General features: G+C 46.9%; 3 protein-coding genes across 9 annotated transcripts in view; 2 read left to right on the forward strand and 1 right to left on the reverse strand.

Annotated features, from left to right (window-relative positions):
* The first annotated feature begins 5250 nt into the window (after positions 1–5250).
* LOC140076554 (death domain-containing protein CRADD-like) lies at positions 5251–11034 on the forward strand. Of its 2 annotated transcripts, none has more exons than XM_072123125.1 (2): positions 5251–5380; positions 10117–11034. In XM_072123125.1, exon 2 carries the CDS (start codon positions 10132–10134, stop codon positions 10720–10722), a length of 591 nt encoding a protein of 196 aa, XP_071979226.1. In that variant the 5' UTR covers positions 5251–5380; positions 10117–10131; the 3' UTR covers positions 10723–11034. The 2 variants fall into 2 exon arrangements, with proteins under 2 accessions (XP_071979226.1, XP_071979227.1); XM_072123126.1 differs by lacking the exon at positions 5251–5380 and adding an exon at positions 5401–5626.
* Positions 11035–19364: 8330 nt separating this feature from the next.
* On the reverse strand, positions 19365–26651 carry LOC140077362 (uncharacterized). 3 transcript variants are annotated; one of them, XR_011849772.1, is made up of 3 exons: positions 26286–26651; positions 19888–20541; positions 19365–19443 (listed from the first exon to the last, which is right to left on the reverse strand). XR_011849772.1 is itself a non-coding variant. In XM_072124461.1 (2 exons), the coding sequence occupies exon 1, from the start codon at positions 21510–21512 to the stop codon at positions 20574–20576; it is 939 nt and encodes a 312-aa protein (XP_071980562.1). In that variant the 5' UTR covers positions 21513–22360; the 3' UTR covers positions 19365–19443; positions 19888–20573. The 3 variants fall into 3 exon arrangements, 2 of the variants coding, with proteins under 2 accessions (XP_071980562.1, XP_071980563.1); XM_072124461.1 differs by lacking the exon at positions 26286–26651 and having other exon boundaries at positions 19888–22360; XM_072124462.1 differs by lacking the exons at positions 19365–19443; positions 26286–26651 and adding an exon at positions 19453–19668 and having other exon boundaries at positions 19888–22360.
* The window catches only part of PHKA1 (phosphorylase kinase regulatory subunit alpha 1), a 51313-nt gene continuing 51028 nt past the window's right edge, over positions 26435–26719 (forward strand). For 2 of the 4 annotated variants that reach the window (XM_072124452.1, XM_072124457.1), the window contains exon 1: positions 26435–26677. The gene's annotated coding sequence lies outside the window, so the exon portion shown is untranslated. The remainder of the gene's footprint in view (positions 26678–26719) is intronic. The other 2 variants (XM_072124459.1, XM_072124460.1) reach the window with 1 other exon arrangement.

Here is a 26719-nt window from a genome sequence, read left to right on the forward strand (position 1 = left end):
ACAAGGTCAAGTACCAAACGGTTGGATGGTTGATCAAGGCACAAGGTCAAGTACCAAACGGTTGGATGGTTTATCAAAGTACAAGGTCAAGTACCAAACGGTTGGATGGTTGATCAAGGCACAAGGTCAAGTACCAAACGGTTGGATGGTTGATCAAGGCACAAGGTCAAGTACCAAGCGGTTGGATGGTTGATCAAAGTACAAGGTCAAGTACCAAACGGTTGGATGGTTTATCAAGGTACAGGGGCAAGTACCAAATTTAAGGTTTGGGTTTGTTAATCCCTGCAGTCTAACAAGCCCCAAAGCAAATAGCGAAGGGGCTGAGGACTGTAGGGGGTGGTTTCTAGCCTTCTGGTAGGCTGGTGGGGCTTGCCCCTTTACTCCTCCTGTGTGAGGTCACAGGAGGCGGTGTTTTGGGGGCGGGTAAGGACCCGCCCGGTGGTTTTAAAAAGTCCGAGCGCACGTGGGGGGGCCTCTTTCCTTCTGCCCCCTGGACCGAAGAGGCGAGAAGTCACCCTCCCACCCTGCCCTCTGAATTATTTCTTTTCAGCTTTTCTTTCCTTGGTTCTGGCTGTTTCCTTCTGTTTTCCTACAGTTGTCACAGCGAAGGCGGAAGTTACACAGGCCCTAAGGCGCTGGAAGATGCCCACATGCCGGCTGCAGGGACGCAGCCGCCATTTCGGGCGAAGTCGGTTCTCAAGATTTTGAAGATGCCAAGCGGGCCTAGCAAGTTGGGAAATGTTTTAATTTATAACATTATTTAATAATTTATCTTAGTTGTTAATAAACGCTGTGGCCTTCCCACATTACCCAAACATTTAGTTTCCCGGTCTGTTGATGGGTGGTTAATCTAGGTACACGGTCAGGTACCAGACGGTTGGGTGGTTAGTCTAGGTACACGGTCAAGTACCAGACGGTTGGGTGGTTAGTCTAGGTACACGGTCAGGTACCAGACGGTTGGGTGGTTAGTCTAGGTACACGGTCAAGTACCAGACGGTTGGGTGGTTAGTCTAGGTACACGGTCAAGTACCAGACGGTTGGGTGGTTAGTCTAGGTACACGGTCAAGTACCAGACGGATGGATGATTTATCAAAGTACAAGGTCAAGTACCAGACGGATGGAAGGTTTATCAAAGTACAAGGTCAAGTACCAAACGGTTGGATGGTTGATCAAGGCACAAGGTCAAGTACCAAACGGTTGGATGGTTGATCAAGGCACAAGGTCAAGTACCAAGCGGTTGGATGGTTGATCAAAGTACAAGGTCAAGTACCAAACGGTTGGATGGTTTATCAAGGTACAGGGGCAAGTACCAAATTTAAGGTTTGGGTTTGTTAATCCCTGCAGTCTAACTCTACTCTGGCGTCCCCGCACCACACAGACAAGTCACCCCTGTCTCTCTGACCCTATAGATATAATAGTACATAAGCTGAGAGCTGTCTCACACTAGAAGGTTAGTCAGTGACTACAATACTGATTTCACACAGGCAGAAGTAGCATCTTGTACCTGACAGGTGACTTGTCTTCTCCTTCACGTCCAGAATCGTCGTAAAATCTGGTTGCAGAATTTTCTGGCAGATGTGCTCAGCTCTTTGAAGCAGATCCCCATCCCTGCGCCCCTAAAAATACCACAGTTACATACAGTATAATGTCCCACATTGTACTTCTAAAGAAGCTACATAAGAAAAAATTACCAAAAATGTGTTATATAACAATCTACTTATTATTTTATACAAAATGTACTGATACGTTTTTATACCGTGTTCTAATTTTTAGTATACATATAATCCCCTCCAAATTATAAGGAAGCATATAGCATCCCTTCAATTATACATTTCTACAACTTGCCTCCTATTTTTTCATTTACACATAGTATCTGCACATTATTTATTATTCTATTATCACTGTATATACTCAAGTATAAGCTGAGACCCCTAATTTTAACACAAAAAAATTGGAAAAACCTATTGACTTGAGTATAAGCCGAGGGTGGAAAATGCATTGGTCACAGCCTCCCCAGTATATAGCCAGTCAGCCCCTGTAGTGTATAGCATGACAGCCCCCATGTAGTATACAGCCTGCCAGCCCCCATGTAGTATACAGCCTGCCAGCCCCCCTGAAGTATACAGCCTGCCAGCCCCCCTGAAGTATACAGCCTGCCAGGCCCCCTGAAGTATACAGCCTGCCAGGCCCCCTGAAGTATACAGCCTGCCAGCCCCCCTGAAATATACAGCCTGCCAGCCCCCCTAAAATATACAGCCTGCCAGCCCCCCTGTAGTATACAGCCTGCCAGCCACCCTGAATTATACAGCCTGCCAGCCCCCCTGTAGTATACAGCCTGCCAGCCACCCTGAATTATACAGCCTGCCAGCCCCCCAGTAGTATACAGCCTGCCAGCCCCCCAGTAGTATACAGCCTGCCAGCCCCCCAGTAGTATACAGCCTGCCAGCCCCACAGTAGAATACAGCCTGCCAGCCCCCCAGTAGTATACAGCCTGCCAGCCCCCCAGTAGAATACAGCCTGCCAGCCCCCCTGGAGTATATAGCCTGCCAGCCCCCAGTAGTATACAGCCTGCCAGCCCCCCAGTAGAATGCAGCCTGCCAGCCCCCCTGAAGTATATAGCCTGCCAGCCCCCCAGTAGAATACAGCCTGCCAGCCCCCCTGGAGTATATAGCCTGCCAGCCCCCAGTAGTATACAGCCTGCCAGCCCCCCAGTAGAATACAGCCTGCCAGCCCCACAGTAGAATACAGCCTGCCAGCCCCCCTGTAGTATACAGCCTGCCAGCCACCCTGAATTATACAGCCTGCCAGCCCCCCTGAATTATACAGCCTGCCAGCCCCCCAGTAGTATACAGCCTGCCAGCCCCCCAGTAGTATACAGCCTGCCAGCCCCCCAGTTGAATACAGCCTGCCAGCCCCCCAGTAGTATACAGCCTGCCAGCCCCCCAGTAGTATACAGCCTGCCAGCCCCCCTGTAGTATACAGCCTGCCAGCCACCCTGAATTATACAGCCTGCCAGCCCCCCTGAATTATACAGCCTGCCAGCCCCCCAGTAGTATACAGCCTGCCAGCCCCCCAGTAGAATACAGCCTGCCAGCCCCCCTGCAGTATATAGCCTGCCAGCCCCCAGTAGTATACAGCCTGCCAGCCCCCCAGTAGAATGCAGCCTGCCAGCCCCCCTGAAGTATATAGCCTGCCAGCCCCCCAGTAGAATACAGCCTGCCAGCCCCCCTGGAGTATATAGCCTGCCAGCCCCCAGTAGTATACAGCCTGCCAGCCCCCCAGTAGAATACAGCCTGCCAGCCCCACAGTAGAATACAGCCTGCCAGCCCCCCTGTAGTATACAGCCTGCCAGCCACCCTGAATTATACAGCCTGCCAGCCCCCCTGAATTATACAGCCTGCCAGCCCCCCAGTAGTATACAGCCTGCCAGCCCCCCAGTTGAATACAGCCTGCCAGCCCCCCAGTAGTATACAGCCTGCCAGCCCCACAGTAGAATACAGCCTGCCAGCCCCCCTGAAGTATACAGCCTGCCAGCCCCCCAGTAGAATACAGCCTGCCAGCCCCCCTAAAGTATACAGCCTGCCAGCCCCCCTGTAGTATACAGCCTACCAGCCCCCCTGAGGTATATAGCCTGCCAGCCCCCCCCCCCCAGTAGTATACAGCCTGCCAGCTCCCCAGTAGAATACAGCCTGCCAGCCCCCCTGAAGTATACAGCCTGTCAGCCCCCCAGTAGTATACAGCCTGCCAGCCCCTCAGTAGTATACAGCCTGCCAGCCCCCCAGTAGTATACAGCCTGCCAGCCCCCCTGAAGTGTATAGCCTGCCAGTCCCCCAGTAGTATACAGCCTGCCAGCCCCCCAGTAGAATACAGCCTGCCAGCCCCCCAGTAGTATACAGCCTGCCAGCCCCCCAGTAGTATACAGCCTGCCAGCCCCCCTGAAGTGTATAGCCTGCCAGTCCCCCAGTAGTATACAGCCAGCCAGCCCCCAGTAGTATACAGCCTGCCAGCCCCCCCAGTAGAATACAGCCTGCCAGCCCCACAGTAGAATACAGCCTGCCAGCCCCCCAGGAGAATACAGCCTGCCAGCCCCCCAGTAGTATACAGCCTGCCAGCCCCCTGAAGTATATAGCCTGCCAGCCCCCCAGTAGTATACAGCCTGCTAGCCCCCCAGTAGAATACAGCCTGCCAGCCCCCCTAAAAATTAAATTAATGTCCTGTCAATTAAAAAAAGAAACTTTCATGCTCACCTGTCTTCTTTTATCTTCTCTCCTCTTCTGGCTGCGCGGGATCGAGTCGCGGTGACGTCATCACACCGCGTCTCCGTCTCCCAGGACTGTACTCAGCTGGTAGAAGCAGGGGACGCGGTGTAATGACGTCACCGTGTCTCCTGCTATTTGCAGTGAAGAACGGAGCTTATGGCTCCGCTCTCCACTGCAGCACCCACTTCTATCTGTGTCCGGAAGGGACGCAGATAGAGGTGAGAGAGGGGTGCAGCACAGACCGCACAGTCTGCGGCCCACCGGCCGGGCCCCCGGGCCCCCCCCCCCCCATAGTGTCTTAGAGTCCGGGCCCCATAGGGCAGTACCAGTTGTACTGCCCTATCGGCGGCCCTGGCCACCCATGCCATAAGTTCCCCACCACTGATAAAGGGGGAGATATTTTGGGCTTGTACGCCAGTTTTCTATCTGGTATAGAAACTCTGAAATAAATGGTGATTATTTTCTCCTGTATGACACTTCCACACCAAGTGTGAGTGAAGGGATCCGCACCGGCTTATGCACCAGCTATAGCCAGTCCATGTTCAGGCGTACAGTATAGGTCACTTCTATGCCCGGCGGGTCCAGGTGTAGAACTGTATGACCCTCCGAATATGTATCAGAACGGAGCCCCCTGATGTATCTGGGGGGGGGGGGGGAGCTATGTTATACATTGGGCACAGTGTATGATAAATTCCCACTATGGACCCCAAAAAGTCACCAAAAAGAAAGGAAACACCAAAATCTCCATTTGTGATACGTGTTAGAATCCTCTATTGCATTGGGTCCAGTTCACACCTGTATCTGCGCTTTACATTCATCCTCACATGTAACATTTGTCACAGAGGACTGTGCTTAAGAAATGCAGCAAAAATACCACAAAAAAAACTTTAAAATGTTATATTTATCAGGGAGCGAGCTCTGAAGTCTATCAGTCTTCTACATCTATCGCATAACTGGACTCCAGTATGACTGAGCGCTGATCGTGCAGCAGCACAGCGCCACCATTCTGCGACTTCCCGCACTGCAGCCTGGAGCGTCACGTGACCGTGAGAGGAAGTAGGCGGCGGCCAATCACAGAGCGCTCCCCGGGAATAAGAAAAGGCGGAAGGCGCGGCGCTCAGGTGGGGTACTGTACACACACAGCGTTTCTCCAGCGTTACCGGTGCTGTGTACATAGCTCGTACAGGATGAGTGCAGCAGCGCTTTTACACTTGTTATATCCGAACACAGTATAATGTATATGGATAAGTCATCATCCGCACACAGTGATACTGGCATAGCCATGACCAGGCTGAATTGTGGCCCATAATCGTGAAGGCTACAGTTCACACAGATTGACAGGTGGATAACCGCAGCAGATTATATCGGTAATGCTGAACATATTTACACGTTATGGAGCCACTGTCAGCAAATAATTGATACTGTTTGTATGATGAAAATCGATTCCTTATTGGTTTTAAGATCTCTGCTTGCTGTCATTGAACAGGAAGGTTCAAGGCGCTTTCACACAATGCGTTACGTTTTATGATGGGTTTTTGACTCATTCCAAAGGCTTTAGCTTTAATCACATGCTGAAGCTACATGACTATTATACACACATTACATGCATGAGAAACACACACAGCTCTGCTACATGGCTATTTTACACACATTACATGCATGAGGCTCACACACAGCTCTGCTACATGACTATTATACACACATTACATGCATGAGGCACACACACAGCTCTGCTACATGACTATTATACACACATTACATGCATGAGGCACACACAGCTCTGCTACATGACTATTATACACACATTCCATGCATGGGGCACACACACAGCTCTGCTACATGACTATTATACACATTACATGCATGAGGCTCACACACAGCTCTGCTACATGACTATTATACACACATTCCATGCATGAGGCACACACAGCTCTGCTACATGACTATTATACACACATTCCATGCATGAGGCTCACACACAGCTCTGCTACATGACTATTATACACACATTACATGCATGAGGCACACAGCTCTGCTACATGACTATTATACACACATTACATGCATGAGAAACACACACAGCTCTGCTACATGGCTATTTTACACACATTACATGCATGAGGCTCACACACAGCTCTGCTACATGACTATTATACACACATTCCATGCATGAGGCTCACACACAGCTCTGCTACATGACTATTATACACACATTACATGCATGAGGCACACAGCTCTGCTACATGACTATTATACACACATTACATGCATGAGAAACACACACAGCTCTGCTACATGGCTATTTTACACACATTACATGCATGAGGCTCACACACAGCTCTGCTACATGACTATTATACACACATTCCATGCATGAGGCACACAGCTCTGCTACATGACTATTATACACACATTACATGCATGAGAAACACACACAGCTCTGCTACATGGCTATTTTACACACATTACATGCATGAGGCACACAGCTCTGCTACATGACTATTATACACACATTCCATGCATGAGGCACACAGCTCTGCTACATGACTATTATACACACATTACATGCATGGGGCACACACACAGCTCTGCTACATGACTATTATACACACATTACATGCATGAGGCTCACACACAGCTCTGCTACATGACTATTATACACACATTCCATGCATGAGAAACACACACAGCTCTGCTACATGGCTATTATACACAAATTACATGCATGAGGCTCATACACAGCTCTGCTACATGACTATTATACACACATTACATGCATGAGAAACACACACACAGCTCTGCTACATGACTATTATACACACATTACATGCATGAGGCTCACACACAGCTCTGTTACATGACTATTATACACACATTCCATGCATGGGGCACACACAGCTCTGCTACATGACTATTATACACACATTACATGCATGGGGCACACACAGCTCTGCTACATGACTATTATACACACATTACATGCATGGGGCACACACAGCTCTGCTACATGACTATTATACACACATTACATGCATGGGGCACACACACAGCTCTGCTACATGACTATTATACACACATTACATGCATGAGGCTCACACACAGCTCTGCTACATGACTATTATACACACATTACATGCATGGGGCACACACACAGCTCTGCTACATGACTATTATACACACATTACATGCATGAGGCACACACACAGCTCTGCTACATGACTATTATACACACATTACATGCATGAGGCACACACAGCTCTGCTACATGACTATTATACACACATTCCATGCATGGGGTACACACACAGCTCTGCTACATGACTATTATACACATTACATGCATGAGGCTCACACACAGCTCTGCTACATGACTATTATACACACATTCCATGCATGAGGCACACACAGCTCTGCTACATGACTATTATACACACATTACATGCATGGGGCACACACACAGCTCTGCTACATGACTATTATACACACATTACATGCATGAGGCACACACAGCACTGCTACATGACTATTATACACACATTACATGCATGAGGCACACACAGCTCTGCTACATGACTAGTATTACCCCTTGCAACTCGTGAGGTTAAATGCAAACATTGAGTCCGCTCATCTTTAGTAGTAGCCTTAGGAAAGAGTAGTCCTAGATTTTCTCTTGCCAGTTTTACCCGGTTTTCCCTCTTTAACCCCTTCACGCTCCGTGACGGATATATCCGCCACGGAGCTGTGAAGGTTGTATGAAGAAGGCTCACGGGCTGAGCCTTCTTCATACAGTGATGGGCTTTGCTGCATATCGCAGCAAAGACCCATCGCTATCACCCGCGGTCGGTGCTTGCACCGATCGCGGGTGTTAACCTCTTCTTTGCTGCCGGCAAAGTCGCCGGGGGCACTTTAAATTTGGCGGCGCGTGGGCGCCGCCATCTTACCTCCGATCGCCGCTCCCCCAAACGTCATCGGGGGGCGGCGATCGGTTGCCATGGTAGCCTCGGGTCTTCGTTTGACCCGAGGATACATGGCTTCTGCACATGCATTACAATGAGCCTGTGGCTCATTGTAATGTATAGTGAGCAGAAATGCCATATACTGCGATACAGTAGTATTGCAGTATATGGCAGGAGCGATCAGACCATCTAGGGTTAATGTACCCTAGAGGGTCTAAGAAACAGTGGAAAAAAAGAGAAAAAAAAAAGTTTAAAAAATGTAAAAAAATAATAAAATATTAAAAGTTCAAATCACCCCCCTTTCCCTAGAACTGATATAAAATATAATAAATAGTAAAAATCACAGACACATTAGGTATCGCCGCGTCCCAAAATGCCCGATCTATCAAAATATAAAAACGGTTACGGGCGGCGGTGACCTCCGGAACGGCAAATGGCGCCCAAATGTCCAAAATGCGACTTTTACACCTTTTTAGATGACATAAAAAATGTAATAAAAAATGATCCAAATGTCGCACAGTCCTCAAAATGGTAGCAATGAGAACGTCGGCTCATTTCACAAAAAATGACCCCTCACACATCTCCATGCGCCAAAGTATGAAAAAGTTATTAGCGTCAGAAGATGGCAAAAAATTTTTTTTCTTTTTTGTACACATTCGTTTAATTTTTGAAAATTTATTAAAACGCAATAAAACCTATATAAATTTGGTATCACCGCGATCGTACCGAACCAAAGAATAAAGTAGGCGTGTTATTTGGAGCGCAGAGTGAAAGTCGTAAAAACTGAGCCCACAAGAACATGACGCACATGCAGTTTTTTTCAATTTTTCCACATTTGGAATTTTTTTGCGGCTTCCCACTACATGGCATGGAATAATAAATAACATCATGGGAAAGAAAAATTTGTTACGCACAAAATAAGCCCTCACACAGCTCTGTACACGGAAAAATGAAAAAGTTATGGATTTTTGAAGATGGAGAGCGAGAAATCAGCGAAAATACCCTGCGTCCTTAAGGGGTTAAAGAGGTATTCCCACAAAGACTTGTTACTTCAATAAACAGGCTTAGGCCGACCTTCAGATAATTTGCCATTATATTAAAAACATCCCATATTCTTAAAGGGGTATTTCCCACAAAGACAAGTTTCCTTTATATATCCAGCACAACAAAATAACACAATCTCTAATTCACTGTTATTAACAAAAATGCAGCATTTCACGATATAAGTCCAACTTGTATCTTTCAGTCCTGCTGTTCACAATTTCTGTTGCCCCTAGACACGACCCTGTAACTTCTTAGTGTGGGGTGGCGGCCATCTTGGATTTTTGTGTGAGATTGTGCAGATGAGATTGCTGTCTCTCTATGCTGTGTGGCTGTAGCCACGCCCCCTGCACGGAGCTCAGAGACACTCACAGATTACATCCTGTCAGCACATGGAGAGCAGAGAGATAGGCTGCAAGCTACAAGGAGATAACTGACCTGGGGGAAGGGGGAGGCAGGCACATGTCTGTGAGATGTAGCAAACCTCACAGTACAGCAGTGTAATTTTCTGTCATCTCATGCATCTCATCTCTGATCTGTCTCATCTCTCTAGATGGAGCATAATGTGTCTGCTTAGACAAGCCCCGCCCACACCCTGGAATTTTTCACTGAGCAGTCTAGGGAGTGATAGGAGCTAAAACAGCAATAAAACTTAGGAAAATTGTAAATTAAGGGGTTAAAATGATCTTTATTGTGTTAACACCACTAGGGGATTGAGATGTGAGAATTATATTTTGTGGGAAAACCCCTTTAAAGCTGTGCCCATTAGAGGTTGGTGGCAGACAGTATCCTAGCAATGTGCTATCAGTAAGCCATTCTTATCTATTCCACTAACTAGAGTTCTGCTTGTCACCCTATAGGAGCGGTAGCACACGATGGATCCTAAACACCGGGACATCCTCAGGCGTATGCGGCTGGAGCTCTGCTCGCAGGGGGTCGCTGATGGACTTGTCCCTCAGTATTTGTTCCAGGAGGGCATCATCACACATGAGCAACTTGAGGACATCACCTCGCAGGCCACCTGTCAGAGACGGGCCATGAAACTTTTGGATGTTCTTCCCTCCCGAGGACCCAAGGCATTTGAAGTTTTCTTGAAGTCTTTATCTGAATTTCCATGGATCCGTAGTAAATTAGATGAAATATGTAAAGAAAATTTGGTAGAAAAAGCATTTGATCTGCCCAATAATATGAAAGATGTCTGCCCGAGTGACAAGCAGCTGAACCTCCTGGCAGATCAGTTGGGGGCTGAATGGGAAAAAGTACTTGGTTATTTAGGACTGGATCACGTAGAAATCATCAATTGTAAAGTGCAGAATCCTTACTCTGTGCGCACACAAGCAATGGCGGGTCTGGTGAAATGGAGGCAGCATATGGGACGTAAAGCGACGTTTCAGTGTCTCTGGGAAGCTCTACAAGCTGCAGAAGTGCATCCATCCACAATGAAAACTGTACTGCAATCATCCTGAAGAAATGTTCCTTCTAATTCACAGATATGACTCCAATAATTCACTAATTTGACATCAGCGGCATGATTCTAGGTACTAAAGAACTGAAGATAGGGGCGTCTGAAGTCACCCTCCCCCTGTAGCCTCTAAACTTAACTCATCTCAGGCACATATGACTCTTCTCTGCTCATTGTCACATGACACTTTTTTTTTATAAGTAAATGGGTGAGATTTCACATAAAGGAGGGGATCAAGTTAAAGGGAACCTGTCACCAGGAGACCCATTTTTAGCACTCCCCCAGTCCCCACAGAGCATAGTACATACACTGCCAAAGTGTTTTTGTATAAAAAAATAGGTTTTACAGAAAAAAAGATATGTTATATTGTACCTTTCATTAGCATCTGGGAGGGGCTGGAAAGGAGCAGTTTGTGACCTTTTCAAATATATGAATAACTCCCCACACTCGGGATTGGCTGTAGAGGAGCAGGGGGCGTCGCTAAGCCAAGTGATGGGTGTTTTCATTTGAAAAGGTCACATGGAGTAGCTGTTCCCCAAGGGTGGGGGGGGGGGACTGCTCCTTTCCAGACCCTCCCATTTGGCAACTGCCTAGTCACACAGCAGATGCTAATGAAAGGTAAATATAACATATCTTTTTTTCTGTAAAACCTATTTCTTATACAAAAACCCTTTGGCAGTGTATGTACTATGCTCTGAGGGGACTGGGGGAGTGCTAAAAATGGGTCTCCTGGTGACCTTTAAGGTCTCACATGGAAATAACGAAGCAAAAAATGTTCTGATAAGTATTTCCAAAGATAATGGGGCACATTTACTAAAAACACTGCCGTCTGTATTATGTGCAGTTTGCCTGTGTTGTGTGCAGGGGGCGCCAGATTTAGGATTTCTTGCACACGTCCTTTATGAATCTGGCACCCCCTGCACTGCTCCAACACAGTGCACCATTTTTTTTTTTGGTGCACGTTTAACATGGGGCGTGAGACACTTCTGTCGGACTTTGCATGATAAATGTGGCGCATGGTCTGACTGTGCATCAGAACATCGATTTCAGCAACAAAATTTATGTCGCGTGAATAATAGTGAAGCTGCGACACAAAAGGGTAGAATGCGACACATGTGGCGCGGACCCTTCTTAAATACATGTGCAAGTAGTTTGCACATAAATGAACACTGAAGGTCCACCAGAAAACTGGCGCAAGGACCACAGTAAATGTGCCCCATGGTCTTTAAAGAAGAGAAGAATAAAACTGCAAAAATGTAACTTTACATTTAGGCAATTCCCTTTTAAAATACCACAATTTTACATCCTGAGCAATTGTTTCCCCAATACTTGTATACCTCAGGATGTGGAAGGCAGTTAATTAATAATCTCCTTTTTGTAACTGTTGGATTTATAATCAATTTAGAGGAAATCTACCATCAAAATCCATCATGATAAACCAGGGACACTTACTCATAGATCCGGACACCGTGACTGTGGTAATCTGCTTATATTTGTGATCCATGGCCTCCTCCCTTCTAAAATCAACTATAAAAATTATGATAATGAGCTTGAAGGGCTACTTTAGCCCTTCTGTGATCTGGCTTTATAGGCTGTTACACTGTCTCCCCTCCCCCCTGCTTACCTTAATGCAAATACATTATCTGTGCATTTCTGGGTTTGTATGTGCACCATCTCTACATATCATAGTATATAAGGCTGGAAAAAGACCACAAGTACAACCTTAAAGAATTAAATGATTTTTTTTTCCCCATAACCTGTGATATTTTTTCTCCATAAAGTCATCCAGGCCTCTCTTGAACATGTACATAGAGTCCGCCATAACATAGTTTCACTGCTCTCACATTAAAGAACCTTTGTCTATGTTGCTGGTAGAACCCCCTCTCCTCTAGGTGTAGAGGATGCCCCCTGCCTATGGTGATGGTAGAACCTCCTCTCCTCTAGGTGTAGAGGATGCCCCTGTCTATGGTGATGGTAGACCCTCCTCTCCTCTAGGTGTAGAGGATGCCCCCTGTCTATGGTGATGGTAGAACCACCTCTCCTCTAGGTGTAGAGGATGCCCCCTGTCTATGGTGATGGTAGAATCACCTCTCCTCTTGGTGTAGGGGATGCCCCCTGTCTATGGTGATGGTAGAACCCCCTCTCCTCTAGGTGTAGAGGATGCCCCCTGCCTATGGTGATGGTAGAACCTCCTCTCCTCTAGGTGTAGAGGATGCCCCTGTCTATGGTGATGGTAGACCCTCCTCTCCTCTAGGTGTAGAGGATGCCCCCTGTCTATGGTGATGGTAGAACCACCTCTCCTCTAGGTGTAGAGGATGCCCCCTGTCTATGGTGATGGTAGAATCACCTCTCCTCTTGGTGTAGAGGATGCCCCCTGTCTATGGTGATGGTAGAACCTCCTCTCCTCTAGGTGTAGAGGATGCCCCCTGCCTATGGTGATGGTAGAACCTCCTCTCCTCTAGGTGTAGAGGATGCCCCCTGTCTATGGTGATGGTAGAACCTCCTCTCCTCTAGGTGTAGAGGATGCCCCCTGTCTATGGTGATGGTAGAACCTCCTCTCCTCTAGGTGTAGAGGATGCCCCCTGTCTATGGTGATGGTAGATCCTCCTCTCCTCTAGGTGTAGAGGATGCCCCCTGTCTATGGTGATGGTAGAACCTCCTCTCCTCTAGGTGTAGAGGATGCCCCCTGTCTATGGTGATGTTATAACCTCCTCTCTTCCAGGTGTAGAGGATGCCTCCTGTCTATGGTGATGGTAGAACTGCCTCTCTTCCAGGTGTAGAGGATGCCCCCTGTCTATTGTGATAGTAGAACCACCTCTCCTGTAGGTGTAGAGGATTCCCCCTGTCTATGGTAATGGTAGAGCCTCCTCTCCTCTAGGTGTAGAGGATGCCCCCTGTCTATGGTGATGGTAGACCCTCCTCTCCTCTAAGTGTAGAGGTTGCCCCCTGTCTATGGTGATGGTAGAACCTCCTCTCCTGTAGGTGTAGAGGATGCCCCCTGTCTATGGTGATGGCAGAACCCTTCTCCTCTAGGTATAGAGGATGCCCCCTGTCTATGGTGATGGTAGAACCTCCTCTCCTCTAGGTGTAGAGGATGCCCCCTGTCTATGGTGATGGTAGAACCTCCTCTCCTCTAGGTGTAGAGGATGCCCCCTGTCTATGGTGATGGTAGAACCTCCTCTCCTCTAGGTGTAGAGGATGTCCCCTGTCTATGGTGATGGTAGAACCGCCTCTCCTCTAGGTGTAGAGGATGCCCCTGTCTATGGTGATGGTAGAACCTCCTCTCCTCTAGGTGTAGAGGATGCCCCCTGTCTATGGTGATGGTAGAACCTTCTCTCCTCTAGGTGTAGAGGATGTCCCCTGTCTATGGTGATGGTAGAACCGCCTCTCCTCTAGGTGTAGAGGATGCCCCCTGTCTATGGTGATGGTAGAACCTCCTCTCCTCTAGGTGTAGAGGATGTCCCCTGTCTATGGTGATGGTAGAACCTCCTCTCCTCTAGGTGTAGAGGATGCCCCCTGTCTATGGTGATGGTAGAACCTCCTCTCCTCTAGGTGTAGAGGATGCCCCCTGTCTATGGTGATGGTAGAACCTTCTCTCCTCTAGGTGTAGAGGATGTCCCCTGTCTATGGTGATGGTAGAACCGCCTCTCCTCTAGGTGTAGAGGATGCCCCCTGTCTGTGGCGATGGTAGAACCTCCTCTCCTCTAGGTGTAGAGGATGCCCCTGTCTATGGTGATGGTAGAACCGCCTCTCCTCTAGGTGTAGAGGATGCCCCCTGTCTGTGGCGATGGTAGAACCTCCTCTCCTCTAGGTGTAGAGGATGCCCCTGTCTATGGTGATGGTAGAACCTCCTCTCCTCTAGGTGTAGAGGATGCCCCCTGTCTATGGTGATGGTAGAACCTCCTCTCCTCTAGGTGTAGAGGATGCCCCCTGTCTGTGGCGATGGTAGAACCTCCTCTCCTCTAGGTGTACAGGATGCCCCTGTCTATGGTGATGAAAGAACCTCCTCTCCTCTAGGTGTAGAGGATGCCTCCTGTCTATGGTGATGGTAGAACCTCCTCTCCTCTTGGTGTAGAGGATGCCCCCTGTCTATGGTGATGGTAGAACCTCCTCTCCTCTAGGTGTAGAGGATGTCCGCTGTCTATGGTGACGGTAGAACCTCCTCTCCTCTAGGTGTAGAGGATGCCCCCTGTCTATGGTGATGGTAGAACCTCCTCTCCTCTAGGTGTAGAGGATGCCCCCTGTCTATGGTGATGGTAGAACCTCCTCTCCTCTAGGTGTAGAGGATGTCCGCTGTCTATGGTGATGGTAGAACCTCCTCTCCTCTAGGTGTAGAGGATGCCCCCTGTCTATGGTGATGGTAGAACCTCCTCTCCTCTAGGTGTAGAGGATGCCCCCTGTCTGTGGCGATGGTAGAACCTCCTCTCCTCTAGGTGTAGAGGATGCCCCTGTCTATGGTGATGAAAGAACCTCCTCTCCTCTAGGTGTAGAGGATGCCTCCTGTCTATGGTGATGGTAGAACCTCCTCTCCTCTAGGTGTAGAGGATGCCCCCTGTCTATGGTGATGGTAGAACCTCCTCTCCTCTAGGTGTAGAGGATGTCCGCTGTCTATGGTGATGGTAGAACCTCCTCTCCTCTAGGTGTAGAGGATGCCCCCTGTCTATGGTGATGGTAGAACCTCCTCTCCTCTAGGTGTAGAGGATGCCCCCTGTCTATGGTGATGGTAGAACCTCCTCTCCTCTAGGTGTAGAGGATGCCTCCTGTCTATGGTGATGGTAGAACCTCCTCTCCTCTAGGTGTAGAGGATGCCCCCTGTCTATGGTGATGGTAGAACCTCCTCTCCTCTAGGTGTAGAGGATGTCCGCTGTCTATGGTGATGGTAGAACCTCCTCTCCTCTAGGTGTAGAGGATGCCTCCTGTCTATGGTGATGGTAGAACCTCCTCTCCTCTAGGTGTAGAGGATGCCCCCTGTCTATGGTGATGGTAGAACCTCCTCTCCTCTAGGTGTAGAGGATGTCCGCTGTCTATGGTGATGGTAGAACGTCCTCTCCTCTAGGTGTAGAGGATGCCCCCTGTCTGTGGCGATGGTAGAACCTCCTCTCCTCTAGGTGTAGAGGATGCCCCCTGTCTATGGTGATGGTAGATCCTCTTCTCCTCTAGGTGTAGAGGATGCCCCTGTCTATGGTGATGGTAGAACCTCCTCTCCTCTAGGTGTAGAGGATGCCCCCTGTCTATGGTGATGGTAGAACCTCCTCTCCTCTAGGTGTAGAGGATGTCCCCTGTCTATGGTGATGGTAGAACCGCCTCTCCTCTAGGTGTAGAGGATGCCCCTGTCTATGGTGATGGTAGAACCTCCTCTCCTCTAGGTGTAGAGGATGCCCCTGTCTATGGTGATGAAAGAACCTCCTCTCCTCTAGGTGTAGAGGATGCCTCCTGTCTATGGTGATGGTAGAACCTCCTCTCCTCTAGGTGTAGAGGATGCCCCCTGTCTATGGTGATGGTAGAACCTCCTCTCCTCTAGGTGTAGAGGATGTCCGCTGTCTATGGTGATGGTAGAACCTCCTCTCCTCTAGGTGTAGAGGATGCCCCCTGTCTATGGTGATGGTAGAACCTCCTCTCCTCTAGGTGTAGAGGATGCCCCCTGTCTATGGTGATGGTAGAACCTCCTCTCCTCTAGGTGTAGAGGATGCCTCCTGTCTATGGTGATGGTAGAACCTCCTCTCCTCTAGGTGTAGAGGATGCCCCCTGTCTATGGTGATGGTAGAACCTCCTCTCCTCTAGTTGTAGAGGATGTCCGCTGTCTATGGTGATGGTAGAACCTCCTCTCCTCTAGGTGTAGAGGATGCCTCCTGTCTATGGTGATGGTAGAACCTCCTCTCCTCTAGGTGTAGAGGATGCCCCCTGTCTATGGTGATGGTAGAACCTCCTCTCCTCTAGGTGTAGAGGATGTCCGCTGTCTATGGTGATGGTAGAACGTCCTCTCCTCTAGGTGTAGAGGATGCCCCCTGTCTGTGGCGATGGTAGAACCTCCTCTCCTCTAGGTGTAGAGGATGCCCCCTGTCTATGGTGATGGTAGATCCTCTTCTCCTCTAGGTGTAGAGGATGCCCCTGTCTATGGTGATGGTAGAACCTCCTCTCCTCTAGGTGTAGAGGATGCCCCCTGTCTATGGTGATGGTAGAACCGCCTTTACTCTAGGTGCAGAGGATGTCCCCTGTCTATGGTGATGGTAGAACCACCTCTCCTCTTGGTGTAGAGGATGCCCCCTGTCTATGGTGATGGTAGAACCTCCTCTCCTCTAGGTGTAGAGGATGCCCCTGTCTATGGTGATGGTAGAACCTCCTCTCCTCTAGGTGTAGAGGATGCCCCCTGTCTATGGTGATGGTAGAACCGCCTTTACTCTAGGTGCAGAGGATGTCCCCTGTCTATGGTGATGGTAGAACCACCTCTCCTCTTGGTGTAGAGGATGCCCCCTGTCTATGGTGATGGTAGAACCTCCTCTCCTCTAGGTGTAGAGGATGCCCCTGTCTATGGTGATGGTAGAACCTCCTCTCCTCTAGGTGCAGAGGATGTCCCCTGTCTATGGTGATGGTAGAACCACCTCTCCTCTAGGCGTAGAGGATGCCCCTGTCTTTGTTGATGGTAAAATCGCCTCTCCTCTAGGCGTAGAGGATGCCCCCTTGTCCTGGTCACAGGCCTAGGTATAAAAAGATCTTTGGAGAGATCCTTGTACTGTCCGTTCAGGTATTTGTACATTGTAATGAGGTCTCCCCTCAGTTGTTGTTTTTCTAAACTGCATAATCCCAAATTTTGTAATCTGTCAGTGTATTCTAATCCCTCCATTCCCCTAATAATCCTGGTTGCTCTCCTCTGCACCCGTTCCAGCTCTACTATATCCTTTTTATACACTGGTGCCCAAAACTGTACACAATATTCCATGTGTGGTCTGACCAGGGATTTGTATAAGGGCAAAACTATGTCTTTATCATGAGAATCTATTCCTCCCTTGATACATCCCATAATTTTATTTGCTTTAGCAGCAGCCGCCTGGTCTGGTCACTCAAATTAAGTTTACCATCCACCAATACCCCCAAGTCTTTTCCAGCATCAGTTTTACCAAGAAATTGACTGCTTAGAAAATAATTATAATTTTTGTTTCCATGGCCCAAGTGCATAACTTTACATTTATCTACATTAAACCTCATCAACCATTTCTCTGCCCACTCCTCAAGCTTCCACAAATCCATGTGTAATGTTATACTATCTGCCTCAGTATTAATTACTTTACACAGCTTAGTATCATCTGCAAATTTTGAAACTTGACTTTGTAAACTATAGCAGGTTATGACCACTAAGATGAAGAAGTGATCTTATCTGCTTCCTATTCTCTCCTTTACCTTTATTCTTAAAAGTGCTGTCAAGGATCTGTGTCAAGTCTCTCTATAAGGAGACTACATTTCTCATGATGTAGGCTACTCACAACCTTCCAAGTATGGCACTGCACATCGAACAGCAGCTGTGCTTAGTATTGAAGCTTAACTCTTAGGGGACATTTACACTGCCGTATCATGACCCCCATATTTTGCAATGGCTCCGTGACGCAGTGCGTTGAGCACACAGTGCACCACCACACGGTGAGAGTGTCGCTTTCTGCCTATGGAGGGAGGAGGGGGTGACGAGAGCTTACCCCTCCCACCTCCTCCTGGTCCTATGCTCATACGGGATCCGATCCAGGTGAGCACACTGCCATGTAAATGAGGTCTTAGAACAGACATTCAATTTACTAAATTAGCACTGCTCAACCAAGCAAACTGTCCCTGGGTCAACATCTGCAGAGAGTTTGTATGTTCTCTCCGTGTTTGCGTGGGCTTCCTCCAGGTCCTCTGGTTTCCTCCCACACTCCAAAACACTGGTAGGTTGAATAGATTGTGAGCCCCATTGGGGACAGGGACTGATTTGGCAAGCTCTGTGCAGCGCTGCGTAATCTGTGTGCACTATATAAATAAAGGAATAATTATTATTACATACGAGTATAGGGGATTCTGGGAGTTCGGCTGGGCATTTGCTTGACAGCTCTGTAGACTATATCGCTAGCTTTACGTCTGGGGTGAGGACTTTGTGGTCGTTAATACAAAAAGTGATATCATTTGATTAGTATATTCAAAATAAACAATTTAACCAACAAAACCATATACCTGGAATAAGTTGTGTGTGTCCCTTTAAAAACAATTAATTTATAACACACACTTACGACTAAGTTTAAAGAAGAATTTTTACCCCTCAAACCAACAATGCCTGCTGGTGAAGGGGTACTAGTGCTCTCCATAGCACCTAAAATTAGCTGCCAGTGAGGCACAGCAGTTTTTCTGATAAGCAAATTAGCATACTTTACTTTTTTATCCTATATATGATACTACATTCCATCCAGGATGCCAAAGAACCATGCCCCTTTATTTTCACAGACACCTCAGTATCTTCAAATCTGGGGCACTGCCCTGCCTGTTTGTTCCTAATTGTACAAAGAATACACGTCACTCGAAATTTTTAGAGCTTGACGGGTGCACAAGTAGGTTACCAAACCGTGTTCATCAATGAAGAAAAACTTGGCACCCCTTTTTGTGAAATCAGAAAATCTTATTTTATTTTTTGTTCAAATTTGATCGAGAAGAGCAATCCAAATAACAATTTCTGCAACGTTTTGGTCTTAATTCAGACCTTCATCAGGCACTCGGGTAAAACAATGAATACAAAATAAACATGAGTACATAATATCAATATAACAGCCTTGAATATTTCTAATGAATGATATACAAAAAGCGAAAGGCGAAAAAATACAGTCCAGCGTGGGGTTTAAATATAGCCAGAGGCCGGTACGTGGAGTGGTGTATTAGGTTCCAAGCTGAATGGCGTGAGAAGATGTATATGATGACACGAGGGAGTGGGTGAGTATTACTGGAAATAAAGGCGTCGTGATTAGAGACCAATGCATGTCAGGTTAGTTGAGACAGTAATAATGTGCATCACTGGTACTTGCAAGTATGACCATGGTTGGCAAATGACAAGGAAAAATGGAGAGGTATGGTAGAGCATAGACGGTCTAACTCAAGGCACAAATAGAATATGTACAGGAAACCAAAAGTAGTGTATGTATGATGGAAAGTGGATACTTACCGGATTGCTAGGTATAAAGAGTGTAAAGAGGAAGTGCAGTACTATGACTGCTTCAGCGCTTGAAGAGCAGGGTCTCCCGCTAGAGAGGAATGCGCTGGCGTTCTGTGTGATCTCCCAGTACAAATGCACAGCGCGGACCGGAAGTCGTGGAACGCATGTGATTACTAGCAAGGCCTGGGTAATCGCTCCCAGAACGGAGCCGAAAGGAGAACAGAGTGGAAGAATAAAAGCAAAAGACAGGTGTGGGATGGGCGATACATAGCCTGGGAGTATGGAGTGTAGGGGAAGATGAAGATATGGTGTGTCATATGTAGATGACACACAGTGTAGATGTCAAGTATGGGGCATGTGAGTGGTGCAGGGAGTCGAAGACTAGCGATATAAGAGGGCGTAGGAGATGGCTTATTGACTGATCAAAAGCTGAAAATGTAATATGATGTGGATGGGAATGATGTAAAGAATGTATGTGTAGTGTATGGTGTAACGGGAGGTGGTGGAAATGGTGTAAGGGGAGGTCTGTGGAGTAAATGATGTGTCCGATATGTGTGGGGACGGAGAATGAGAGGTAGAGAGAAGAATAAGGAAAGGTGGAGCCTGAAAGCAAAGAGAGAGAGGAGTACACTTTAGCAATGCGGGTGGATGAATTCAGCGTATCTGTGGAGTAAAATGAAGAAGAGTTAGAAAAATTAAGTCAAACTTTGGATTTCATATTCTCTGTTGAGACCATGTGGGGTCATGGTGTCCAATCTATGGATCCAAAAGGCTTCACGGAGTAGTAACTGTTTAACTCTGTTACCGCCTCGTCGTGGGATGGGGACATGTTCAACTACTTGAAATTTGAGTTGAGAAATTCTGTGTTTGGCCTGATGGAAGTGGTGGGGCAAAGGTAGTAGTAATTTGTTGCAGCGGATGTCGGATTTGTGTTTTGATATGCGGTCGCGTATGTGCTGTACTGTTTCGCCAACATAGACGAGACCACAGGGGCATTTGATGACATAAACTAGAAAAGATGATTCGCAGTTGTTGGCAAATTCCGGAATATCCGGATAAATGTTCCTCAGGATAGACCAGTGACTACGTATGGCTTTGTGTAGCCTAAAAATGGTGGGGTGATATTGATGTGTGAAGTTGACGCGTGGTTCCTTGATGGTGGTTTGCTTGTCAGTGGATGGTGGTGTTCTGAGTGTGTGCTCTGGGTAGCCCAGGGTTCTGAATTTCTGGCACATTTCTTTGAGGCGTATGTCTTTTTGTGATGGGTCTGTGACGATTCTGTGGACACGTTGTAGTTGAGAGTTGGGTAGGGACTGCGTACAGGGGGTTGGGTGACAACTGGAAAAATGTAGAAGACTATTGCGGTCAGTGGGTTTCGTGTACAGATCAGTCATGAGGAGGCCCATGTTGTTTTTGATGACCGTGGTATCCAAAAAGTCGATACGTTCTTGATTGTAATTAATGGTGAACTGTAGTTCTGGCCAGATCTGGTTAAGATATGTTTGGAATGTCAGAAGAGTGTCAAGGGGCCCTCCCCATATGCAAACGATGTCATCAATATACCTTTTCCATAAGGTAGCATGGGTCTGGTAGAGTGCATTGGGGTAGATGAAACGTTCTTCGAATTCAGACATGTAACGGTTTGCATATGGGGGGGGGCCACGTTGGAGCCCATGGCTGTGCCACGTATTTGAAGATAGAATGAATCTAGTTCTCGTGTAAGACTAGGGTGAGGAGGTCTAGGCAAAATTGTTTGACCTGTGGGGGATGTGGTGATTTGTCCAGTAATTTTGCAGTGGCGCTAATGCCTTTATCATGTTGAATACTGGTGTATAGGCTGGACACATCCCATGTGACTAGATATGTATTCGGAGGGACTTATTTCAGATTGCGGATATGTGTAAGGAAATCATTGGTGTCCAAAAGAAACGATGGGGACAGTTTGGTCAATGGGGTTAAGATTTTTTCGAGAAAAATGGTTAGGGGAGAGAGTAATGAGTCTGTTGAGGCGACTATGGGTCTGCCCGGTGGTTTGTCAAGTCTCTTGTGAATTTTGGGGAGTACATAAATAACGGGAATGATGGGAAGTTGATTGTATAGGAAACTATGTGTTTTCTGGTCTATCACTTTAGTCTGCAGGTAGTTGTCAAGTAGGCGTTTTATCTTGAGAGATAATGTTTTGGTGGGGTCAGGAGTGAGTTGGCGATAAACCTGTTCGTCCGCTAGTTGTGACAGTATCTCGTTGACATAGTCTTGTCTGTCCATTACTACAATAGCACCCCCCTTATCAGCAGGTTTGACTATTACTTTTTTGTTGTCAATGTTCCTAATTGACATGTCTCGCTGAAAAGACATGCTGCTGTATGGAGCCAGTACTTAGGGGCGGTCTGCCAATATTCAACTGCAGACAAATATTGTGTCAAATTTCTTACATAGTGCCTTGTGTTACACTCATGTCATGTGACCAGGGTGATGTCATCTAAGGTTCTTTTCCCCCTAAAATTTGCCATATTTAACCCATATTTATATGATCACAATAAATCACAGAATTCCTCCATAGAGGATGGGGAGAACTAAAAGTCCATAGGCATACTGTGATTTCCTGTGATCAGATATATACATGGGGTACAAATGGCAAACCTTTTGAGAAAAAGAGCCTTAGATGACATCATCCTGGTCACCTGAAGAGGCATGAGGAGGAGTAGATGGGAGCGGCCAGCCAAGCAGGACACGTCACTTCTGATGCCAGGTAATATAACACGAAGGCTGATGTTTTGGGGATGTGAGGGAAACAATTTTAAACTAAAAGAAGAGTGGTATTTAATAGGGCTCTTCACTATCTGTATTTGTGAAAATGTGGTGGCAGGTTCCTTTAACTTTGGATATCAGCAATTATATGGCACTGTACAATTTTAGACGGGAGATTTTTAAAATTATACCAGAACTGTGTTTCTTGGTGCCATAGTTTAGAAGGAGCTGAAGGCTGCATGGAGGGGGTGGGAGCAGCAGGAAGACAGAGCTGACACTTTACAGAAGTAAAAGCACCCTCTGCATCTGTAGCTGAACCTAGGGAAAAGTGATGGATTGACAGTACATATTTTTCACATATTTTGGTAAAGGTTTATTTCGTTTTACTGCCTAATAACGTTAAAATGACACAAAAACATAGTCATTTGTCTGCTAATTCTACAAACAAAAAACATGTAATTAATAAAATTTTCCTATTAAGATAAGGTCTCACATGCCATGAAAAGTATCAGTAAAAGTAAAAAGTGTTATGATTTGTAACATTTTTTTTCCCCAGATATCATTATTTATAGAAGAGCAGAACTGCCAAAAATTGACCTGGAAATTCAGGCAGCCATGAATGGAATAGTCATGGAAGGGTTAAAGGGGTTTCTGGTAACGGGCTGCTTTGGCTGCCATCACCAGGACCAGTGGTGGTAGATATTGTATGAGAAATCCGACCCTTCGAGTTAGAGCATCTGAAAAAAGTTAAAATTTTGTTAAAAAGTATAGGGAAATCTACCATCAAAATCCATCATGATAAACAAGGGACACTTACTCAAAGATCCAGGCATTGGGACTTTGGTAATCATCATATATTTGTTATCCATGGCCTCCTTCCTTCTAATATCAACGTTTACAATTATGCTAATGAGCCATAAGGGCTCTGGGGAACACTCTGTAATTACTCTATATAATACATGAGCTTCCCTTTTTGAATTGAATTACTGAAAAAAATAGCTTTTCTAGTTTATTGAGAAACACTTGTACAAGATAACAACAGTAATACTGTTCAGTCCCATATATATGGGACTGATAAGAGTTAGTAGTACTGTGCTGTGTCCGGCACTCACGCACATGACTGTATGCTCATCTAAGCCATGCCCGGGCGAGCATACAGCCGGGTGCAGGAGAGGGGAAGTGTGAGCTCTCTTCACCCCTCCCATCTCCATTGAAAGCTGAGCAGCTCAGCCGCAGTCCGTGGATACAGCATGCGCTCACCCCACCAAGACCGGGTGCCATAGACCTCTATGGATCCAGCCACAAATTATTTGTGTGCATGAGCACGAAGAGTAATAGTACTGTCCAGTGTATATATATATACTGCTTAAAAAAATAAAAGGAACACTCAATAACACATCCTAGATCTGAAAGAATGAAATATGCTCATTGAATACTTTGTTCTGTACAATGCTGAATGTGCTGACAACAAAATCACAAAAATCATCAATGGAAATCAAACTTATTAACCAATGGAGGCCTGGATTTGGAATCCAACTTTATTGTTATGTCCTTAAAACAAGTCAAAATGTTGTTCATTAATGTATGTGGCCTCCATGTGCCTGTATGACCTCCTTACAACGCCTGGACATGCTCCTGATGAGGTTACGGATGGTCTCCTGAAGGATCTCCTCCCAGACCTAGACTAAAGCATCTGCCATCTCCTTGACAGTTTGTGGTGCCAGACACGATGTCCCAGATGTGCTCAATCGGATTCAGGATCTTATCTGGGTACCTAATGGCAGTCAGGCTACCTCTGGCGAGCACATGGAGGGCTGTGCACCTCCAAATAAATGCCTCCCCACACCATTACTGACATTTTGCAGGGCTCTGCTCATGCACAAAGGCGGAGGTAGTGGTCCTGCTGCTGGGTTGTTGCCCTCCTACAGCCCCCTCCATGTTTTCTGGTGTACTGGCCGGTCTCCTGGTAGCGCCTCCAGCCCCTGGACACTACACTGACAGACATGCGGCCGTATATACGTCCCCCAACAGTCATGTGACTGTAGCCTGAGGGTGATGCCACATGTAAAGCATGCATTTTCAGTCCGTTTTTAAAACGCAATGGTTTTTGAATGTTTATCAAGCGTTTGGCTGTTTTGAACCTGTTTATCTTCTTTTCTAAAAGTGTAGGCAGCTGTGACACAGATTAAAAGCATCCAAACACAAGGTAAACATTCAAAAACGCATGCTTTAAAACGGTCCAAAAAACGCAACATGTGGCAGTGGCCTTAGGCTGGCGCCACACGTTGCGCTTTGTCTGCGCTTGCAAACGCAAACAAAGTCGCGCCCACCAGGGCGGGCCTCGGCCCGATCGCATCAGCGTTTCTATGGAAATGCCTGCGATCGGGAACGAGCCGCCGGTGTTTTGCGTTAATTTAACTACATGTGGCGCCGGCCTTAGGGTGATGTCTCACATTCAGTTTTTCAGATGCAGTTTTTGATGCCCAAACCAGGAATGGAGTAAAAGTAGGAGGAGGAGCCGCACCTTTCAATTATTTGTCTCACCCATTATGATCCACACCTGCTTTTGGCTTCAAAAACTGCATCTGAAAAACGCCACATGTGCCACCACCCAGAGAGTCTAGTCCCATATACCCTGTAATAACAGTTGTGGTAATGTGCTGTGCCCAATTATACAGGATAGGAGAGGTAGTACTGTGCTGTGTCCATATATATTTCCATATATACCGGGTAGGAGTAGTAGTACTGTCCAGTCCTCTATATATACTGAATAGCAGTAGTAGTATTGTTCAGTCCCATAGATACAGGATAGGAGTAGTAGTACTGTCCCCTACGTATACAGGATAGCAGTAGTAGTATTGTTCAGTCCCATAGATACAGGATAGGAGTAGTAGTACTGTCCAGTCCTCTACGTATACAGAATAGCAGTAGTAGTATTGTTCAGTCCCATAGATACAGGATAGGAGTAGTAGTACTGTCCAGTCCTCTACGTATACAGAATAGCAGTAGTAGTATTGTTCAGTCCCATAGATACAGGATAGGAGTAGTAGTACTGTCCAGTCCTCTACGTATACAGAATAGCAGTAGTAGTATTGTTCAGTCCCATAGATACAGAATAGGAGTAGTAGTACTGTCCAGTCCTCTACGTATACAGAATAGCAGTAGTAGTATTATTCAGTCCCATATATACCGGATAGGAGTAGTAGTACTATCCAATCCGCTATATATACAGGATAGGAGTAGTAGTACTGTCCAATCCGCTATATATACAGGATAGGAGTAGTAGTACTGTCCAATCCTCTATATATACAGGATAGGAGTAGTAGTACTGTCCAATCCTCTATATATACAGGATAGGAGTAGTAGTACTGTCCAATCCTCTATATATACAGGATAGGAGTAGTAGTACTGTCCAATCCTCTATATATACAGGATAGGAGTAGTAGTACTGTCCAATCCTCTATATATACAGGATAGGAGTAGTAGTACTGTCCAATCCTCTATATATACAGGATAGGAGTAGTAGTACTGTCCAATCCTCTATATATACAGGATAGGAGTAGTAGTACTGTCCAATCCTCTATATATACAGGATAGGAGTAGTAGTACTGTGCAGTATAACATTATGCAGGGTAAAACACAGTTCACAGTTTTCATACTTTCAACGATGACACGGAGTCCGCAGCCCCTTCCTTTCTCCTCAGTGCCGCTCGGTCTGAGCGCTTAGTAGATTTGTCCGCACAGCCGCCTCTGAGCACCAGGTGGCGCTGCTGCCCCCGTGCTGAGCAGGCTGACATGGGGTGATATAATGTACACGGCTCTCTGTATTATGAGCTTCCCGGGAGCCAGTGACAGGCTGCGAATGACGGGCGCTGTCGGGTCACCACTCCCCCGCCACTGCACTCAGCCACTGACAAGTTCAGTCAGCTCAGCCAATCAGCGAGCGGGAAGGGCTGGTGACCCGCAGTGCGGGGAGGAAGTGCTCAGTCACGGCGTGAACTTAGTGCCTGCAGCTCTCACCCTCTCATGGGAGGGGCCACATCACCCTGAGGTATGGGGCTGGGCCAGCACACACGAGGGGCTGGTGGGCTCT

This window comes from Engystomops pustulosus, chromosome 9 (genome assembly GCF_040894005.1).
Source record: "Engystomops pustulosus chromosome 9, aEngPut4.maternal, whole genome shotgun sequence".
Lineage (NCBI taxonomy): Eukaryota > Metazoa > Chordata > Amphibia > Anura > Leptodactylidae > Engystomops > Engystomops pustulosus.